The sequence below is a fragment of the Ranitomeya imitator genome, chromosome 3 (genome assembly GCF_032444005.1).
Source record: "Ranitomeya imitator isolate aRanImi1 chromosome 3, aRanImi1.pri, whole genome shotgun sequence".
Taxonomy (NCBI): domain Eukaryota; kingdom Metazoa; phylum Chordata; class Amphibia; order Anura; family Dendrobatidae; genus Ranitomeya; species Ranitomeya imitator.
In genome coordinates, this window is record NC_091284.1 from 99,705,196 (window position 1) to 99,727,185 (window position 21,990).

General features: G+C 45.4%; 1 protein-coding gene across 1 annotated transcript in view; it reads right to left on the minus strand.

The window, feature by feature from the left end:
* Nucleotides 1-21,990, minus strand: part of ERAL1 (Era like 12S mitochondrial rRNA chaperone 1) — a 48,271-nt gene that overhangs the window by 16,414 nt on the left and 9,867 nt on the right. The window contains exons 5-7 of the mRNA XM_069761213.1: nucleotides 16,785-16,831; nucleotides 11,995-12,056; nucleotides 8,287-8,399 (exon numbers count right to left, since the gene is read on the minus strand). Of these exons, the coding sequence (XP_069617314.1) occupies nucleotides 8,287-8,399; nucleotides 11,995-12,056; nucleotides 16,785-16,831 (222 nt within the window). The remainder of the gene's footprint in view (nucleotides 1-8,286; nucleotides 8,400-11,994; nucleotides 12,057-16,784; nucleotides 16,832-21,990) is intronic.

Here is a 21,990-nt window from a genome sequence, read left to right on the forward strand (position 1 = left end):
CAAAAGCTGTTCTGCCCTGTATGCACACATGGATTTTTCCTCTCTGAACCCTGTTCACACAGGTAATATACAGATGATCAGGTTTTTAAATACATCAGATAGGGATTGCATACATTAGTTAGGACTGCTCTGATATGGGTATACCGTGAAGATTGGTAGAGCAGCTTAGTATACATTTTTTGTAAAAAACGTATCAACCAAATACCCTGTTATTTACATCTTTTACTAGCACTTGCGGATTACTGCAAACATTTTTTCAAACTGAGTGTTTTTGGTTTTACCATTCTCTTTTGTGTCTTCAGGTTTCTTGGTGGTGTGTGAACATGTTCTTACAGACTTGTTCACTGTGCAAGTAGCCCATGTGTTCCTGTTTCCATGATTGTTCTCTTGTGTCTACAAGACTGGGGAGTTCCACCACTCCTCTTGGGCTAGCTGCACAAAAGCTGTTCTGCCCTGTATGCACACATGGATTTTTCCTCTCTGAACCCTGTTCACACAGGTAATATACAGATGATCAGGTTTTTAAATACATCAGATAGGGATTGCATACATTAGTTAGGACTGCTCTGATATGGGTATACCGTGAAGATTGGTAGAGCAGCTTAGTATACATTTTTTGCAAAAAACGTATCAACCAAATACCCTGTTATTTACATCTTTTACTAGCACTTGCGGATTACTGCAAACATTTTTTCAAACTGAGTGTTTTTGGTTTTACCATTCTCTTTTGTGTCTTCAGGTTTCTTGGTGGTGTGTGAACATGTTCTTACAGACTTGTTCACTGTGCAAGTAGCCCATGTGTTCCTGTTTCCATGATTGTTCTCTTGTGTCTACAAGACTGGGGAGTTCCACCACTCCTCTTGGGCTAGCTGCACAAAAGCTGTTCTGCCCTGTATGCACACATGGATTTTTCCTCTCTGAACCCTGTTCACACAGGTAATATACAGATGATCAGGTTTTTAAATACATCAGATAGGGATTGCATACATTAGTTAGGACTGCTCTGATATGGGTATACCGTGAAGATTGGTAGAGCAGCTTAGTATACATTTTTTGCAAAAAACGTATCAACCAAATACCCTGTTATTTACATCTTTTACTAGCACTTGCGGATTACTGCAAACATTTTTTCAAACTGAGTGTTTTTGGTTTTACCATTCTCTTTTGTGTCTTCAGGTTTCTTGGTGGTGTGTGAACATGTTCTTACAGACTTGTTCACTGTGCAAGTAGCCCATGTGTTCCTGTTTCCATGATTGTTCTCTTGTGTCTACAAGACTGGGGAGTTCCACCACTCCTCTTGGGCTAGCTGCACAAAAGCTGTTCTGCCCTGTATGCACACATGGATTTTTCCTCTCTGAACCCTGTTCACACAGGTAATATACAGATGATCAGGTTTTTAAATACATCAGATAGGGATTGCATACATTAGTTAGGACTGCTCTGATATGGGTATACCGTGAAGATTGGTAGAGCAGCTTAGTATACATTTTTTGCAAAAAACGTATCAACCAAATACCCTGTTATTTACATCTTTTACTAGCACTTGCGGATTACTGCAAACATTTTTTCAAACTGAGTGTTTTTGGTTTTACCATTCTCTTTTGTGTCTTCAGGTTTCTTGGTGGTGTGTGAACATGTTCTTACAGACTTGTTCAATGGGCAGCTCTTATAGTTGTCTAGTCATCCAAAAAGTATGGGCAAATCCTGTGGGATCCACACTTGGTTCATTTTAAGGAATATTCGCTTCCCCTTGTTGGGCGCTGCTATGATTAAACCCCCTGCGGTGCTAAGCACAAGTTTCGATAGTATACATGCTTCAGGGCAGGCCAGCACCTCCAAGGCATAAGTGGCAAGCTCAGTCCATGTGCCCAATTTGGACACCCAGAAGCTAAATGGGGCAGATTCATCATTAATACATGGAGACGTGTGGACAGGTACTCTACCACCATGTTGTTGTGACACTGCCCCCAGCTAACATGGACTATATCAAATAGTGATGCCGGATATTGTTGCATTCTCATAATGTTTTGCCTCATTTCAGCCATGCTAACCCTGCATGCCAAAATGCTGACTGTGCCTAAGATGCATTGGTGACTTCCTCCTCTGCCTTGTTCTTCCACCGAGTCCCCACGGCCAGGTGGGAAAACCATCAGTAGTTTCTCTACCAGCGTTTGCTTATATTCACGCATTTGGTGCTCCAGCACTAGTGACAAAAGTAATGATGGTACATTGTCCTTTTAGCGGGGATCCAGCAGGGTGGCCATGCTCCAGTGATGCCTGTGAGCAGGTCCGAGTAAGAACCTGCTGTAAACACAGTTGTTTCTCCTTATCATCCTCCTAAACTGTTCCCTGGCTGTGCAGTTGGGTACCTGGCCGCTGCTGGGACAGTAACCCACCCTCCGAGCCATGTGTGGACAGGCCTGATAACGGTGTGAATGGACCCTGCTCCTCTTCCTCAGATGCCATCACCTCATCCATTAACACCTGAATTGTTTTTTTCCAGTAGGCATATAAGTGGTATAGTAACGTTGATGATGGCATCATCAGTGCTGGCCATATTGGTGGAATATTCAAAGCAGCGCAACATGGCACACACGTCCCGCATTGAGGCCCAGCCATTGGTGGTGATGTGGTGTTTTTCCGCAGAGCGACTCCGCTGTGAGTGCTGCAGCTGAAACTCCACTATTGCCTGCTGCTTGCACAGTCTCTCCTGCATATGCAAGGTGAAGTGCCACCTTGTTCGTATGTCGAATATGAGGCGGTGAGCGGGAAGGCAGAAGTGACCCTGCAGCACAGGCAGGCAAGCAGCAGGGTGAGAATGGCGAAAGCGCGCACACTCTGCCAGCACTTTCAGCAGCTCCGACATGTGTGGTTAGTTTTTTTAGGAAGCTCTGCATCATCAAGTTCATTACATGCGCCAGGCAAGGGATGTGTGTCAAACCAGCTAGGCCCAGAACTGTTGTGATTTTTCGCCCTTTATAGCAAACCACCTAGCGGGGCTTGAGGTTCAGCGGCATCAACCTCACATCTGTCTGCGGTTTGATCCCAGTCCACAGGTCCTGCACATTGTGGGATTTGTCCCCCAAACAGAGGAGTTTCTTCAGAACAGTCTGCTGTCGTTTCCTCCTGGCTGTGCTGAAGTTGATGGTGCAGATTTTACTGTGACCGGATGAGGAGGCAGGGAAGAGAGGGGAGTAGGAGAAGCAGGCAACTTGATCAGATAAACGTCCAGCAATCCTTGGTGGTGGTAGGACATGGGCTAGAAAGCCTTTCGCCTCTGTCCCAGCCGCCACTACATTTACCCAGTGCTCAGTTATGGAGATGTAATGTCACTGGCCGTGGTTACTGGTTATGTCAGTGGTCCCCAACCTTTCTGACCTTGAGAGCCACATTCAGCTTAGAGAGAGGGTCGCGAGCCACATTCAGCTCCCACCCCCTTCAAAAGTGTCAACCAAAGCCCCCATTACAGGTATAATAACCAAAGCTTTGCACATAAATCACTCCAAAGCAGTAAACTGAGATCCATGGGTTCCCAGAATACCCCCATTCTGTATTCTCCCATTAAGGACACCCGACACACTGTCACATCCAGCTTTGAGCATCTCCTCTAACAGGTAGTACAAACCTCCAGTGTACCATACCTAAAACATCTCTAAACCCCTAAGACCAGTAAATGTACATCCAGATCTGCACTTCTGTGCAGGGCTACTCACAAAATTCACCATTTTGAGATGTTCTCTTCATACCAGTTTGCTAGACATGGAGCTAATGCACCAAGCTGGCAGACAGTCGCGAGCCACAATTCATGGGACCGCGAGCCACATGTGGCTCCCGAGCTACAGGTTGGGGACCCCTGGGTTATGTGGACCTTGCCACTTACGGCGCTGGCAGTGCACATCTTATTTTGACCACAAAATATGTATGCAGGGCAGGTATGGCACGCCTGGAAAAGTAGCGGCGGCTGGAAACAACGTAATGCGGGACATCAGTTATTAACCCCTTCATGACCTCCTCCGTACTAATGAAGGAGAGGTCGCTTCCCTCCCTTTGATGTGGGCTCTGATGGTGAGCCCAAATTTTTTCCCGGCACATCAGCTGTTTTGAACAGCTGACATGTGCCTGGAACAGTCGCAGGTGGAATTGCGATCCACCCGCTTCTATTAGCGCATTAAATGCCGCTGTCAAACGCTGACAGCGGCATTTAATGAGCGCTACCGGCAATTGCGCCGGAAATCCTCCCACTGGTGACCCCCGTCACGTGATCACGGGTCACAGGTGGGTTGGCATGACAACCAGAGGTCTCCTGGAGACGTCTATGGTTGTCACTGCCGGCTTGCGGTGAGCGCCGCCCAGTGGTCAGCGGTAATAGCAAGTGAATAATTCAGCTACATATAGGCAAAGTGATCATCGTCTATATGTAGCAGAGCTGATCGGGTTATGGCAGCTTCTAGTCTCTCATGGAGACTCTTGAAGCATGCCAAAAGTATTTAAAAAAAAAGTAAAAGTTTAAATCACTCCCACTCAAAATAAAACAATAAAAAAACAAAAAACAAACATATTTGGTATCGTTGCGTTCAGAATCGCCCGATCAATAAAAAAAAAAAAGTATTAACCTGAGCGCTAAACGGCGTAGCGAGAAAAAAAGTAAAAACGGCAGAATTATGTGTTTTGGTCCCTGCGACATTACATTAAACTGCAATAACGGGCGATCAAAAGAACGTATCTGCACCAAAATGGTATCAATAAAAACATCAGCTCGGCGCGCAAAAAATAAGCCCTCACTCAACCCGAGAGCTCGAAAAATGGAGATGCTATGGGTCTCGGAATATGGCGCAATGTTTTTTTTTATTTTAAACAAATTTAGGATTTTTTTTTTTCACCACTTAAGTAAAAAAGAACCTAGACATATTTGGTGTCTATGAACTAGTAATGACCTGAATAATCATAATGGCAGGTCAGTTTTAGCATTTGATGAACATGGTAAAAAATACCCCCAAAAAGTTGTGGAATTTCACTTTTTTTGCAATTTCACCGCACTTGAAATTTTTTTTCCCCGTTTTTGAGTACACGATATGGTAAAACCAATGGAGTCGTTCAAAAGTACAACTTGTCCCGCAAAAAACAAGCCCTCACATGGCCATATTGACGGAAAAATAATAATAATAAAAAAAAAAAGTTATGGCTCTGGGAAGAAAGGGAGCGAAAAGCAAACGCAAAACTGAAAAAAGGGTAGGGTCTTGAAGGGGATAAAACTATCTGTCTCCACCAATCGAAATGGCAGCTCTTCAAAGGCCAGTCATTTGGAAATGTTTTTCAGGACCATGGATGGCCAAGAGGGGGGGGGGGAGGGGGTTATCTCCTCTTTCTTGAAGTTTGGGGGATGGAAAGCTGAACACTTTCATGATGCCCAATGACACTGGTGGTGGTGCTGTCACTTTTTGCGAGCAGGCCGGTGGCCCTGTTGATGATGAGCGGGAGGAAGAGGCAAAGGCTGCTGCGTAAGAGGGAACAGGAGGCGGTCAAGATCTGTTATGCTTTTTAAGGTGTGTACTCCACTGCACCTCATGCTTGGAATTCAGATGCCTCGTCATACAGGTGGTGCTCACATTCAGAACATGTATGCCTCGCTTTAGGGTCTGACGGCACAGAGTGCAAACCAGCCGTGTCTAGTCGTCAGCACATTCTCTGAAGAAATACCATGCTAGGGTGCTCTTTTGAGCTGGCTTTGGTGTGCTGATTTCAGCGGCGTGGTGGGCAGTAGCAGCCGACATACTGGCCAGGGGCCGCCCGCTTTGACTTTGCACCCTGTTCCCCTCTTTTGATGAGCAGCGTAGCCAACTCCTCTTCCTCCGAACTGCATAAGTCACTAGGATGGCCTCCGCTCCATGTGGGGTCTAGGACCTCATCATCTTCTACCCACTCCTCACCCCTGCCCTCATTGCAATCTGCACACTAGCCCTCCCACATACTCATCCTCCAACAAGTGGTTGGGCATCAGTGCACTCATTCTCTTCCACTTCTGGGGCAGGGCCGGGTGGATTGGCAATGGAACCCCAGCCAGCGAAGTCATCAAAAAGCAGAAAACACTGCTGCATGATTTGGGGCTCAGACTGCTTGGCTGATTTGCAATGGGGTGAAGCAGAAGTCGGATGACAATGGTCCTCAGGTGCCAACTCTGCACTTTCTGCAGTGGGCTGGATGGAAGATAATGGTAAGGAGCTGGAGGAACTCCATTCTTGTGGACTCACCATTCATGCAGCGGCCCTATGAAATGACGCAGAACATCCTGTCACCTGCGTACACCAGAGGAAGGTGTTTCATTTAAGTACGCAGAAAGCACATAATAACCACGTCCTCTCCCTGCAGCAACTACACCACCACCAGCAGCAGCAGCTACACCAGCACCATCATGACCACATCCCCTATATGATGTGCTTCTCATTTTTCGAAGTGGTTTTTCGGCACACTACTCGCACAGAGATGGCGGCAGAGTAGATTTATTTTTTAGGCACACAACTTATGCAGACACAGCGGTACAGTAAAATTATTTATTGGGTCTACAAGTGGTAAAGAGACTGCTGCAGAGTAGATTAATTTTTTAGGCACACTACCCGTATAGACATGGCGGTACAGTAAAATAATTTGTTTGGCCTTCAAATGGCAAAGACACGGCTGCAGACTATAATTATTTATTAGGCAAACTACTTGTACAGACATGGCTGCAGAATGCACAGAGGCTTTTTTGAGCAACACTTCCAGAGGCAGGGGGTGCAGGGTACACACAGAGGCTTAAAAGCACAGCACTCACCACACAGGCAGAGGTGCAGAGTGGAAATTTTTTTGGGTACACTACTCATAGACATAGTGGTAGAGTAAAATTATTTTTGGCCCACAAATGGCAAGGAGACAGGTGGGTTGCAGAGTACACAGTGGCTTTTTGGAACAGTACTCCCATAGATATGGGTGCAGAGTACACATAGGGGCTTTTTGGCGCAGTACATTCACAGATTTGGGTGAAGAGTACACAAAGAGGCTTTTCTGCAGAGTGCAGCCCAATTCTGTTCCACACTCCAGCTGCGTCCTGTCCCTACACTAATCAGAGCAGAATGGTGGCGGCACTTGTGATCGGGCATTTGTGCAAGCTGGGTCACATGGTGCACCAGCCAATCACATCCATACCAATACTTGCATCAAGATGTATATACAGAAGTCCCAGAGTCTCCTATGTGATGTATATACAGCAGTCCTAGCATCTCCTATGTGATGTATATGCTTCATAAAAAAAACTTATCACACAGAGTTGACTGACGCAAACCTAGAAAAACATTGGTGAGTAACAACATGGTCAATATGATCTAACATCAAAGCAGCACAAGAAAGAAACAGCCGCAGCCACAACATTAGGGGTGAATTAATTATTTAACCAACTACAGTAGGGTCATTTTTAAGTTGACAAATTTCTGTCCGAATGATGGTAGAAATTTCCAAATTTCTCTTTGCGGAAAAAAAAAAAAAAAAAAAAAGGTTACCCACTACTTCTTTTAAAAGTGCTCAAGCGCTCACCACCTATTAAGATATGACCAAAGTGAGGAAGCGTAGCAGTGCACGGAGCTCTTGGCCACACTCCATGGAAAGTAAACCTAAAAAACCCCATATACTACAGGAATTATATTTATTAGGGACTAACCCCCTACACATAAGTGGTGAAATTAGCATTTGGAGGGTGATAGAGGCTCTTCAACTGTATGTGAAGAAAATTTCAATGAAGGAAGCAAATACACAATGTGAAAAAAAATTAGAGAGATATTGTAAAATTCACACCTTCATGCTTCTGGTTTTGTGTTGAAATTCTAATATTGCTATATTATTGAACATCAGAATAAACTGTATTATGATTTGATGTGAAATAGTGAGCAGTAAAGCCATGATAGTAGACATACATGTGCACCATGTGCACTTTCACTATCCGGCATGCTTTTAATAGGAGTGCAGATATTGCAGAATAGCCATAGTAATTATTCTAAATGCCCTGCAATGTGAGGAGTGCTCTGGTTAGGATTGATCTTCTGTTTCTTCATTTGCTCAGTTACAATGAGAATGCATACATCAAGATTGATGGCCTAATGAACTTAATTCATTCCTTCCTGTATAATGATAATATATTGCAATATGTAAATGAGGCAGAAGACTGTCTACTCAGCACTATAGCTGCACTGAAAGGATCCGACAAACCAGAAAGACCGTTTTAGAGGCGATACGTGACGTACTTATGTATCGTAGCCTTACTTTATTTAGCACAAGGATGCTGGGGACATGGGAGTTCTTGTACAGACACTTGAGCACCTCCGAGTGCAAAGATTTCCTCATCCACTTATCCGAGACATCCACCAAAACCAGCACTGCACAAGAAAAAACGGGGATCAACTAATCAGATATTGTGCTAGGCCTCCTGTTAATTCATTATATTTTGGCTTACAAGAAAAAAGGTGGAAGAATGAAAAAAAGAAAGTAAAATAGAGAGCAAGAGAAGGATGGAGTGTGAGAGAGGAATGAATGTGCAAGAGAAAGAAAAACAAAAGAATGGCAGAAAGAGGGGGAAAAAGAAAGAAAAGGGAACAAAAGAAGGGAAAGAGAAAAAAAAAAAAGGAGATAGGGACACAGCAAGCGCGATGCACAAAACACACACGGTGAGAACGCCACACAGAGGGAGCGTGCTACAGGAACAGTGGGCGCGCTGCGCAAACCACACAAAACACACACACAGCGAGAGCGACACACTTTTTTTTTTTTTTTTTTAAAACAGGGTGACTGCAGTGCAAATGAATACAATCTCTGAACATTTTTACCAGCAGTTGTGTTACACACCTGTCCCCTAACTGATGCTGCCCACCCCACAAACAGAATGAATCGGAGCCTGGCTGCACGGTTGCAGCCAAGTATTTTTACTTTACTTAGATGGGTTGACTCTACTGACAGATTCCCTACTAAGCCATGTACAGGGGTTGGACAAAATAATGGAAACACCTAACGTTTTGGCATCATAATCTTCGAACATGTGATAAACATGCAAACCGTGACATATGGTAATGTTTTGCAGTTGATTATTTGTGTTATGTGATATGTGTATGTAAATTAACTGTTTGTTTTGCAGAATTGTAAGAACATTGATGAGAACCTGATACCAATGGCAGACCTCTCGGATTTTCAAAGATGCCAAATTGTTGGTGCTCGTATGGCAGGCGCTAGTGTAACAGAAAGTGCCCGAATGGTTGGCGTGTCAAGAGGTACTGTCTCCAAAGTAATGACTGCGTTTGAAAGAGAAGGAAAAACGTCCGCAGCAAAGCACAGGTCCGGCCGAAAGTCAAAGTTGACAGAGAGACCGTCGGACCCTAAAGCGAATTGTGAGAGAGGATCGCAAGACCACGGCTCTGAAAATCACTGCTGAGCTCAATGAACACCTACAGAACCCAGTTTCCACGAAAACTGTTAGTCGGGAGCTGCACAAATCTGGATTCCACAGAAGAGCTGCAATTAGAAAACCGCTGTTCTCAATGACAAATGTTTCCAAGCGTTTAGAGTGGTGAAGAAACCTCCAGAATTGGCCCCTAGAGCAGTGGAAACGTGATATTCTCAGACAAATCATCGTTTACCCTATTTCCGACCTTCTGCCGAGTGTACGTTTGGAGACAGCCGAAAGAAGCATTCCATCCAGACTGCCTTCTCCCAACCGTAAAACATGGTGGAGGATCTGTGATGATCTGGGGTGCTATTTAGTGGAGATCCTCCGGGCCAATGACATCCCTTCATGGAAGAATTAACAGCCGAGATTATTTAGGCATTTTGGGCGACCAAGTGCATCCAATGGTTCAAGCACTGTTCCCGGAGGGGAACGCCATCTTTCAGGATGATAATGCACCAATTCATAGAGCTAGAATTGTTAAAGCATGGCACGAGGAACATTCTAATGAAGTTGAGCATCTCATCTGGCCCCCACAATCCCCAGACCTCAACATTATTAAGCATTTATGGTCGATTTTAGAGATTCAAGTTAGACATCGATTTCCGCCACCATCGTTGCTCAAAGAACTGGAGGGTGTTTTAACTGCAGAATTGGCTAAAATTCCTTTGTAAACAATTCACACCTTGTATGAATCCATACCTCAGAGAACTGAGGCTGTAACCGCCACAAAAGGTGGACCTACACCAGATTAAACTAACTTTTGTTGATGTTTCCAGGTGTTTCCATTATTTTGTCCAACCGCTGTATATTGGCATGTGGGTCATAAGAAGCTGAATAATATGATACTTTGATAGCTGCAATCTGATGTTTTATTCCAGAGAAATCCATGTTTTTCTTATATGTAAATGAGCTGTTCCAGATTAAGGGTACCGTCACACTGAAACGACGCTGCAGCGATACGACAACGACGTCGATCGCTGCAGCGTCGCTGTGTGGTCGCAGGAGAGCTGTCACACAGACAGCTCTCCAGCGACCAACGATCCCGAAGTCCCCTGGTAACCATCGGGTTACTAAGCGCAGGGCCGCGCTTAGTAACCCGATGTTTACCTTGGTTACCAGCGTAAACGTAAAAAAAACAAACACTACATACTTACCTTCCGTGTCTGTCCCCGGCGCTGTGCTCCTCTGCACTGTCAGCGCCGGTCAGCCGTAAAGCAGAGCGGTGACGTCACCGCTGTGCTTTCCGGCTGGCCGGCGCTCACAGCCAGTGCAGAGAAGCACAGCGCCGGGGACAGACACCGGAAGGTAAGTATGTAGTGTTTGGTTTTTTTTACGTTTACGCTGGTAACCAGGGTAAACATCGGGTTACTAAGCGCGGCCCTGCGCTTAGTAACCCGATGTTTACCCTGGTTACCAGTGAAGACATCGCTGAATCGGCGTCACACACGCCGATTCAGCGATGTCAGCGGGAGATCCAGCGACGAAAGAAAGTTTCAAACGATCTGCTACGACGTACGATTCTCAGCGGGGTCCCTGATCGCAGTAGCATGTCAGACACAGCGAGATCGTAAGGATATCGCTGGAACGTCACGGATCGTGCCGTCCTAGCGATCAAAGTGCCACTGTGTGACGGTACTCTAAGGGAGTATGTTGTCTGGAAGAGCTTGATTTAAATAAAAGGAGGAGTTACCAGTGCGAGGCAAGTAAGTAACAGGAGAAATTTAAATTTGTCACTCTTTACAAACATTTTTTGCAGCTCTCTGAGCTCTGCTGTACTGCATCAAAATTGTAACCCTGTCTGCCTGTGAGCTGCAAGCGGAGAGGAACCTGCAGATGTGTCCTGTATAATCACACAGCTCTGCAGTGAGATCAGGAGGGCGGCCATTACTACACATTACACTGGTATCTTCTCCTTCATATAAACATGCTCTGGAGGCAGAGTTATGTTCCAGGCAGCGTCCTCCCCAGAGCCTGGAAAGGGTCATTTATATAAGATGATGACAGATGATTTCTCAATAACAAGATATCGGATACGAGACATACAGGTCAGACACTTTTCAGCTGTCTATAACCTACATGCCATTATTAATAGTTTATATAGGTTAAATTTGGTGACATATTCCCTTTAAAGAACTGGCACTGCTAGAGAATATGGATGTGTGTCTTGCTCCGGGAAGAGACGGCCGGAGACCATAGTCAGAGACTAGGCTAGTCCAGCGCCTCCTCCGGCCGGCTCTTCCCAGTAAAACTAATATGTTATAGAATGATTTTTTCGAAATATGCAACATATATTTTTTCTGCAACTCCAAAGTATTTCAGAGAATAATAATATACCCGGCAGCAGTCATGCAGTCAGGCTCGTATTCATGCTTCCTGCGGTTCGGGAGGCATGAATCAGGAAAAGACAGGTCCCTTTAAAGAGAACTTAAAACCTTTCACATTTCTCTGTATCAATCTAAGCATATATAGCACTAGTAATCCAAGCTAACATTATGTACATACCCGAAAAATATAAGGAGCCGCTAGCATCTTACCTAGATCAGCCACCTTCACCGACGTCCAGGGGTCCTCCTGAAAGGTTTTCTCCAGTTTATGCCTAAAGACAACACAAAACAGAGGAATTTAGACAAAATGAACAATGGGGCTACTTACTACACGTGTCCCTGGCAGTTATTGATACACACTAAAGTCAGCAATCACTATGGTTAAAGGGGATCTCTTATGTCATATTTACGGCATATTCACAAGATCTGGCAGGAATTTATAACAGATACCAATGGGAACTACATCTATCTAGAAATGGGGGGCACCATCACTTACAACGATAAATGGAAACATGGTCAGAAGTCCTGTACAAAAACGGGAACCATGTCTCCAATAACTGCAGCGCATATCAGGGCCCCGTTGGTGAAACTTGCATCTACTATACATCTATTCTATGGATGTGCCACAAATGTAAAAGACGGGAGGGCCCGTTTAAAGGAAGGACAGTTTGAGCATCTGGAGGGCTCAAGTATGCATTGAGTATTGCGGGTGCTCGAGAGCCATGCTTAAGTCCCCAACCCGCATGTTTTGATTCTGTTAGACAGCCAAAAACATGTACGGTTTGCTTGCCATACACGAGCAATCCCCGCATGTTTATTGTCTGTCTAGCAGCTGCAAAACATGTGTGGCGGGAAGTAGAGCATGGCTCTCGAGCACCCGCGACACTCGATGCGTGCCCGAGCACCCGCGACACTCGATGCGTGCCCGAGCACCCGCGACACTCGATGCGTGCCCGAGCACCCGCGACACTCGATGCGTGCCCGAGCACCCGCGACACTCGATGCGTGTCCGAGCACCCGCGACACTCGATGCGTGCCCGAGCACCCGCGACACTCGATGCGTGCCCGAGCACCCGCGACACTCGATGCGTGCCCGAGCACCCGCGACACTCGATGCGTGCCTGAGCACCCGCGACACTCGATGCGTGCCCGAGCACCCGCGACACTCGATGCGTGCCCGAGCACCCGCGACACTCGATGCATGCCTGAGCACCCGATGCAAGTGGTAGCACGCTTGCTCATCACCAGTTAACAGTAATTCATCAATGAGTTCATCTGTTGGTAGGTCTGTAATATTTCTTTGTCCTGAACAATCTTTTAAAGATGATTTATGATCACCTTTGTTAAATTTTCATTTGGCCATGAATCAGCTTAGAAGATCATACAGAAAAAAAGAGAAAATGCTACAGACTTTGCCCAAGTGAATCCTTGCTTAAAGGGGTAGACCCTTTTCAGAAAATTTTGGTCCTCAAGTTCAAACCGCGCTTTATTCAGGTCCCCAGATCCAGCGCGGAGTCTCCGCCTTCTCTCCTAGTGTCTGGTATTGGCTGCAGCGCTGATGTCACGTCGACATCCAATCAGTGCACGCAGCCCATGAAGACGGAACGCCCTGCTCAGAGCGCTAAGCTCACCGATTGCGCTCTCGAGGTGATGTCAGCGCTGCAGCCAATACTAAACACCGGGAGCAGCGCGGGGGAAGAGTCAGCGCTGGACCCAGGGAAGGCAATTTGTTTTTAATTTTGTTTTATAACAAACTTAGCCCCAGGACTAAGATTTTATGAAAGGATCCACTCTTTTTAATGCCTAGCATTGCCTGTAAATCACATGTTTAAAACAATCTATTACACACTCACTAATAAATAATTACCGTACTATTAAGAAACTGCAGTTTCCCTTTAAATCCAGCTAGAAAATAGGAGACATTAAAAAGGTCATGCTTCTTAAGCCTGGGAACCAATATTTTTGCTTTTCTATACGGTGATTTGTTATGTTTATTGGTTCTTTAAAGCACGAGTAATGTGGCATTAACTACATCCCCTCAGTACATCGATTGCCTGTGTGAAGCGAGGCCCTTAAGCTAGCACTGACAAAACCCATTGATTCATGTAAATATGTGTTATTGATCTCTGGCCAAGTTAGAAACCCTGTTACTTGTAAAAATCAAGGGGGTGACGGAAAAGAAAGAAAGATGCCTAAACACTGCGCTCCGAGATCCCCGCGGACATGGCGCTAAACCTAATCCTAGCCGTACAATCATTGTAATGAATATTGGGTCACTCAATCAGCTAAGAAAAGAAAATTACATAAAAGAAGCTTTTATACTTAAAAAAAAAAACCGAACAATGCACGTCACATTACTGCATGGTGTGTTTAAGCACAGAAAATGCCCCCCAACAAAATCCCAGCACAAATACTAAACAAGCTGAAAAATATTTTAAAGATTTCTATACCCCAGGAGATCAGTTACGTCACCGACATAGGTCTGTCTATAGACGCCCCCTTACACATTAGACTAAAGTCTAAAGAGCCCCCAATACTGGTGAGATCGGCTTATAAGGGTACTTTCACACTGGCGCTTTTTTTAATACGTCGCAATGCGTCGTTTAGGGGAAAAACCGCATCCTGCAAAGTTGTTTGCAGGATGCGTTTTTGCCCCATAGAGTTACATTACCGACGCATTGCGACATATTGACACACGTCGCAACCGTCTTGCGACGGTTGCGCCGTGTTGTGGCGGACCGCCGGGAGCAAAAAACGTTAAATGTAACTCCTCCCCCACCTCCTCGGGCCTCACAATGGGGCAGCGGATGCGATGAAAATCTGCATTCGCTGCACCCGTTGCGCGGCGCAAACAACGCTAGCGTCGGTAACCTCGGCCCGACGCTAGTGTGAAAGTAGCCTAATCTAATGAGTATGGGGGTCCGCCAATACTCCCCTGACAAATAATGTTGGGGGAAAGAATTATCCGGCATGTCTGATTTCATCAGCCGATCCTTTGGTTCCCCGCATGATAAGCTGCTGACGAGTCTGGTAGCGGCTCTCATAGAAAAAAAAAACACAGGAACACTCAGTTGGCCACCATCTAATCTGTAGCCCCCATACACATTAGCCAAACCCACCAACTTCAACGATGAGGTCAACCGACGCTCTGTGTATGAGGGCGCGAGCCAACTGGTTGACAACTTCTCCTGACAATCAAGCATGTCCGACTCCAGAATGTCCACTCGTATTGATCTCCTGGAGACAAGCGGCTGTCAGAGATGTCTGTCGGCAGCTTTTTATAGAGAACACAGGAGCGCTATCGCGTATGGGAAAGATGGCAATGGTTCCGCCAGCCAAATGATCAGCTGAAGCATGGAATGGCTGTAAGCCATCTAATGCATATGGCGGATTAGAGGCATCTGGCTGCAGCAGGATCCTCTCCCTTCTAATCCGCCTGCAGCAGAACAGAAGGTGTTTAAGGCCCGTTACATCAGTACTCTGCTGACAAACATAGAAAAAATTATCAGGATAATGAGCCCGGTGTTCTCTGCAGGATTTCTATATTCTGCCTGGTTTCCGAATCATGCAGAACATTCGGCTATATGACCACCACTGTGGAAAGGTTTACAGTCATCTTTCATTTAAAGGGTTGCCTGGTGGCTAGGGAATCCCCACATGTACTTATGCTGGCTAACAGATGTAAATCATTCAGCTGCGGCAATAAAAACCAAATCTCCGAGCACAAAAAATTACTCGGAGGACCCCGAGCGTGCTCGAGAAATCTCGAGTAACGAGTATATTCGCTCATCACTAATTACAAACTGACTAGCTGAATCCTTCTAAGGCTTCTTTCACATTTTCGTCGGTACGTGGCCGTCGCTAAGCGTCGGCGCAACGTACCGACAGACGTTGTTAAAATTCGTCACAATGTGGGCAGCGGATGCAGTTTTTCAACGCATCCGCTGCCCATTCTTAAGTCCCGGGGAGGAGCTAGAGGTCTCCGCCCGGGCATGCGCACTCCAAAGTGCAGGATGCGACGTATGAAAAAACGTTCCCTTGAACGTTTTTTTGTGACGACGGTCCGGCAAAACATGACGCATCCAGTGCGCGACGGACGCGATCAGTCGGCAATACAAGTCTATGGGAAAAAAAAACGCATCCTGCGGGCACATTTGCAGGATGCGTTTTTTCCCCCAAAACGACGCATTGCGACGGATCAATAAAGACGGAAGTGTGAAAGTAGCCTTAGATCTATGTAGAAACAGGAGGTCAATTTTCTCTGCACAAGCCACGAGTCTCTGCAAAAGACCCTGGCAGTGGGGGAGGAGGCAGCAGATGGGTTAAAAGTTGAAGAGAGGGATGATTTATGCAGGGGCAACAGACTTCCTGTTTGTACATACAGCGGAGAAAACATAAGCATTAACTGGATAGAAAGGCAAAATGAATAATTGTAAGTACACAGTGCTGTATAATATGATGATTGCAATATATTAAGAGGATAAAAACTTTTATGGGAGGAGTGCTTCTTTAAGATATGACTAGGGCCCGTTTCACACATCTGATATTCACGATTCCAAGTATGGAGAGACTAAGGGTCTCCTGACCAGAGCTTTACATCTATGTCGGTCTATGATACTGCCTAGTTGGGTCAGTAGACTGGCGGCCAGTGTAGATGTAGATGGCCAGAAATGATGACCGCTACCATGGGGGTATCAGCCAGTGAAAGGGTCTTGTCCATAGGGTCTCAGTATTTGCAATGGTGAGGCCACATGCTGTATATGCTTAAGATCCACATATGGCTCCCAAGCTACTGGTACAGAAACAATGCCATACACAATAGACCAATTCCACACACAAAGTTTAGAATTTTTAATAATGTTATTAGTGATTTTGTTTGCAGTTTCTTTTTTTTTTTTTTTTTTTTTTGAGGGAATGGGGACTAAATCCGATACATCATTACATATAAAAGACATACATTTCCATTAATCACACACAGTCAAGAAAAAAAGGGAACTTACCGATGAGCTCTAACGGAATTGACCATGCCGGGGGTATCCAGAAGAATCTAAAGACAACATAGGTCATAAGCAATTTCTTGGCCAGGGCCACCTAGCACAACACTCAGCACTGCACGCATTGCCCTCACACATATTAATGAGAGATGTAGTTACTGCACAGGATCTTATAGGCATTTCTGGATACCTCTCAAACTTCCACTGGGACTCCGCTCAGAAAGTACAGCAGTGATAGGAGTTAGGCTCCAGTCACTGCAGGTAGACAGGCGTCACCTATGCAACTTAGCTGGCATTTACCGGTTGTCAGGGAAGCTCAGCCTCTGAGCCCCCTCCATATACCGTGTACCCAGCGCTGACATACAGGTACACCATTTTGTGCCAAGATCTAAAGAAATAAAGAATATGAAAACAGTGGCAAATGGTACAAGACAAACAAAAAATATACAGTACTACTTACATTACTAAGCAAAAGTTTTAGGCAAGTGTGGAAAAAAATACTGCAAAGTATGCTTTCCATAATAGAAGTATTAAATCGTTTATTTTTATCAACTAAAAAAAATATAAAGTCAATGAACAAAAGAGAAATCTAAACCACATCAATACTTGCTATGACCGCTCTTAACCTTGTAAACCACATCAATTTTCTTAGGTACACTTGCAGAGTTTTTAGAGGAACTCAGGAAGGAGGTTGTTCCTAGCATCTTGGTAAACTAACCACAGATTTTTAGATGTCGCTAGTGCAAATCCTTCTGTAACTACATGGAATGGCAGACAGACTGGATGATGCAGAGATCAGGGCTCTGTGGGGACATCTCATGATCACCAGGACTCCATGTTCTTTTTTAGGGCTCATACTCACTTGCGTGAAATATGGCCAAGTCTTGTATGGTAACACCCGGCTCTGCCGCCGGCACTTGGGAGAGGAGCGTGCAGCTCCATGTATTGCTGTGCGTCCGCCCGCTCCGGTGTGTCGGCAGCAGAGCCGGGTTTTAACCTGTGAGACTTGGCCGTATTTCACGCAAGTGAGTATGAGCCCTTATACGGAGGATAGTCCTTTACGACATTAGCTGTATGTTCAGTGTCATTGTTCTGCTACAGTTTGGAGCCTCTCTGATGGTATTACTTGATGAAGTATCTGCCTATATTTCTCAGGATTGAGGACACCATTAATCATGAGCAAATCCCCAACAACATTTTCTGAAATGCAGCCACAAACTTGTGAAGACACCCCTCCCCCTACACACCATGCTTCACTGGTGCCTGCGGACACCCAGCATTTTGAGAACTAACTACCCTCTTTAGCAGGCAAAATATTTCACATTTTGACTAATCAGTCCAAAGCACCTGTTGCCATGTTTCCACATGCCAGTTCCTAAGTTTTTGTGAATTGTTGAGTAACTTGGTCTTGTTGCCATGTTGCAGGTATGGCTTTTGGCTGCAATTCTTTGATGAAGACCACTTCTGGCTAGTCTTCTATGAACAGTAGATGGTGTAGCTGGGTCACACTGGCTTCTGCCAGTCCTGAGCTGATGGCACTAGTGAACATCTTCTGATTTTGTACTGAAGTATGACGTGTCTTTCATCTGCTGCATGAAGTTTTCTTGGCTGAACACTGCGTCTACGGTGATCACTGTAGCCCATTTCCTTGAAGTCAGGCAGATAATTATCCATCTTGTAATACCATCAGGGAGGCATCTGGTTGGTTTCAAATGTTCTGCAGCAGGACAATGAACGCAAACCTACAGCCAGTGTCATTAAGAAAAATCTTCAGAGTAAAGAAGAACAAGGAGTCCTGGAAGTGATGATATGGCCCCACAGAGCCCTGATCTCAACAACATCAAGACTTTCTACGATTACATGATGATAAAAAAGGATTTGTACAAGCCTACATCCAGAGAAGACATGTGGTCAATTCTTCAAGATTTTCAGAAAAACCTCTCTACGAAGTTTCTTAAAAAACTGTACAAGTGTACCTAGAAAAGTTGATTTAAAAAAATTCTGAAATTAATAGCAAGCACATCGGTTCCCAAAAGAGCGCATTAAGAAAAGTCATTTACAAATATAATTTTATTGAATGTAAATATACGCCAGCTCTGCAAAAGACATTCATAGGAGATTGTGCATTAGCACTGCTATGTATAGCACAAGTAATCAGATGATCGCAAATTCTAGTCCCCTGAGGAAAGTATTAAATAGGGATTTTTGTGTACTCACCGTAAAATCCTTTTTTCCGAGCCACTCATTGGGGGACACAGACCGTGGGTGTATACTGCTGCCACTAGGAGGCTGACACGAAGTGATACAAAGAAAGTTAGCTCCTCCCCTGCAGTATACAGCCTCCTGCTGGCTCTCAGCTAACCAGTTTGGTGCAAAAGCAGTAGGAGATCAATAACAACATATACAGTAGCATGTCAAAATAGATATATATATATAGATATATATATATATATATATATATATCTATATATATATATATATATCTCTATATATATATATCTCATGTCAGATTATAAAACAAGCACAAGCTAATAATAGGGTGGGAGCTGTGTCCCCAATGATTGGGGAAAAGGATTGTACGGTGAGTACACAAAAATCCCTATTTCTCCTACGCCTCATTGGGGGACACAGACCGTGCGACGTCCCAAAGCAATCCCTGGGTGGGGACAACATCAGATCAGGCCCTGTGTGACCGCTACTTACAAGTGCGACACCACCTGCCCAGACTCACATCTGTGAAAGTCTGGGAATTATAGTGCTTCAAGAATGCATGCGGACTGGACGAACCCGCAAGCTTGCAATCGTGCTGTGCCGGCGCCTGGTGTCTAGAATCCAAGAAACCTCGATAGACAGGGGGATAGGCTGACATCTAGCACGGAAGGATTCCTGGATGGTTTAACAAATCCACCAAGCTAACATGGCTGATGAAACGGCTAAACCCTTCCTGTAACCGTCAGGAAGCAGTCCTCTTACAGTGAGGTAGCCCAAATAAAGTGTGCAACCTTCGGAAGGACGCCGTCCTCGAGACATACCTACTCCGAGAACTCACCACGTCCAGAATATGGGGAACCCATTCCGTTATGTGGACTGGTGTCGAAAGAGATAAAGGAAGAACGATGCTCTTATAACTGTGGGAATACAATACCACCTTGGTAACAAGGGATGGGGATTGCCTGTAGACAACCTTGCCTTGATGGTAATAAGGGAAAAGGTCTGAAAGAACAGAGCAGCTAGCTCCAAAGACTCATCAGGATGGATGAGATTGCAGAGAAAAAATGGCGATGTTCCCTGACAGTAAAGTCTATCTGGATCAAAAAGGAGCCTACTGTAAGACTCCCAGGATCATTAAGGTCCCAAGGATCTAATGGTATGCGATAGGGAAGAACCACATGTGAAGACTCCCTGCGAGGAAGTCCATATTTGCAGTTTTGTTGCACTAATACGGAAAAATACTAGTTCAGCAAACGAGAAAAAACCTGACATGGTCAGTGCGGATCTCCTAGGATCACTGGGGCCCTTCCTGCTTCCGAAAAGATCTCGGAAGTAATGGAAGAGGGGTGAAGGAAACTGGTACCATGGAAGAACCAGAGCATGCAATGCGATGGCTTTTGGACCTGGAGGCCGACCCATGAACTTAGCATACATTGGTGTTCAGTCTGGATGCCATCCGACCTACATCTGGCGTGCTCCAGAGAAGACAGATCTGATGGAAGACTTCCGGGTGAAGTTCCCACTCACATGAGGCGGGACCCTGACGGCGTCCACAGCCCAGAGTTCTACACCTGAGATGTGTAGTGCCGAGATCACCAGATGATAGATCGTGGTCCAACAGAGAATGTGAGGTACCTCGGCCATGACGCCCGACAGTGGGTAATTGCTAGATGATTGACGTATGGCACAGACGTTGGATTGTCTGATTGAATTGGATGGGGTGACCCGCCAGAAGGCAGTGGACCTGCTGTAGAACTAGCTGTACTGTTCGGATGCCCAGAACAATGATCAGGAGGAGAGGACTGGCATCGGTAGTCACTAATAACTGGGAGAAAGGATCTTCCCTGGATAAGGAAGGAGCTCAGAGACTACCCTCTGAAAGACTGATTGACCTGCAGAAAACGAGAGGAGTGAAGGAAACCACTTCCATTGTCACCAATTTTCCTCAGAACACTCCTAGCAAATCGAATGGAATGAGGGAGATGAGTGAACAAGTGCGCGAGCTCCCTTTTGAAGGGCCACAAACTTGTCTCAAGGGAGAATCACCAAACTTCTGGAAAATTCCAGGATCATCCTCAAAAAGAATATCTGCTGGGCTGGAAATGAGGAAAAAACTTGTCTAAGTTTAGCTGCCAGCCAAGGAGAGAGAGGGTATCGCAAGAGATATAGACGACTCAGCGCCGGGCTGAAAGAGCGGCTAGAAAGTCGACCAGATAGGGCAGGGCGACCGTGCCTCTAGGCAAGAGGAACAAGACAGCCCCATAACCCTTGCGAACACTTTGGGTGCAATAGAAAGGCTGAAGGACAAGGTCGTGATTTGAAAATTCTGTTTGCGAAAGGGAAAGCAAAGGAATTTTGAAGAGGGAAAAACATAGGAATGTGAGGGTAAGCATCCCGAATGTCGGTGGATGCCAGAAACTCCCCCTTTTTCCGTTGAAGTAATGGCTGAGCGGGGGAACTCCATTCGAAGAAGAGGGACCTTGTCAAGCTTGGTAGAAGTTTGAGATTCAGGATCAGTCTTACTTTTCGGTCCCCATTTTGGAACCAAGATCCCTTAGATCTAGACCCTCCTGGACAACTGATCCACTGCTGGTTGGGTCTATAGGAAATCAAAATAGTTAAGGTCTCTGACCAAGAGACCATTGCTCTAGCAACACATGCGGCTGCTAAGGGAGGGTAGAGCGCTGAACTGGAGGCTGCAAGATGGAACAAACTAGATTTGCTATGTGACAGTCGGTTGTATTTTTAATTGATGATCCATCGGGTACTGATACTGGAAGGTATACCACAGGAGATTATACCCGGATATATGCCAAGTGGTAGGATGCGCGGCTGCATGCAGAAGGTCAGGAAAAACTGTCTCTTACTATCACCACTCACTTTTGACTGTGCGGAGTTAAAATGATGAACCCTCGATCCACCATCCTCTTAACAGGCAAGTAGAAAGGGATCGTCCGCCTTCTTACATCATCCGCCAAATAGTGGAGATGCAGAGGGGGTG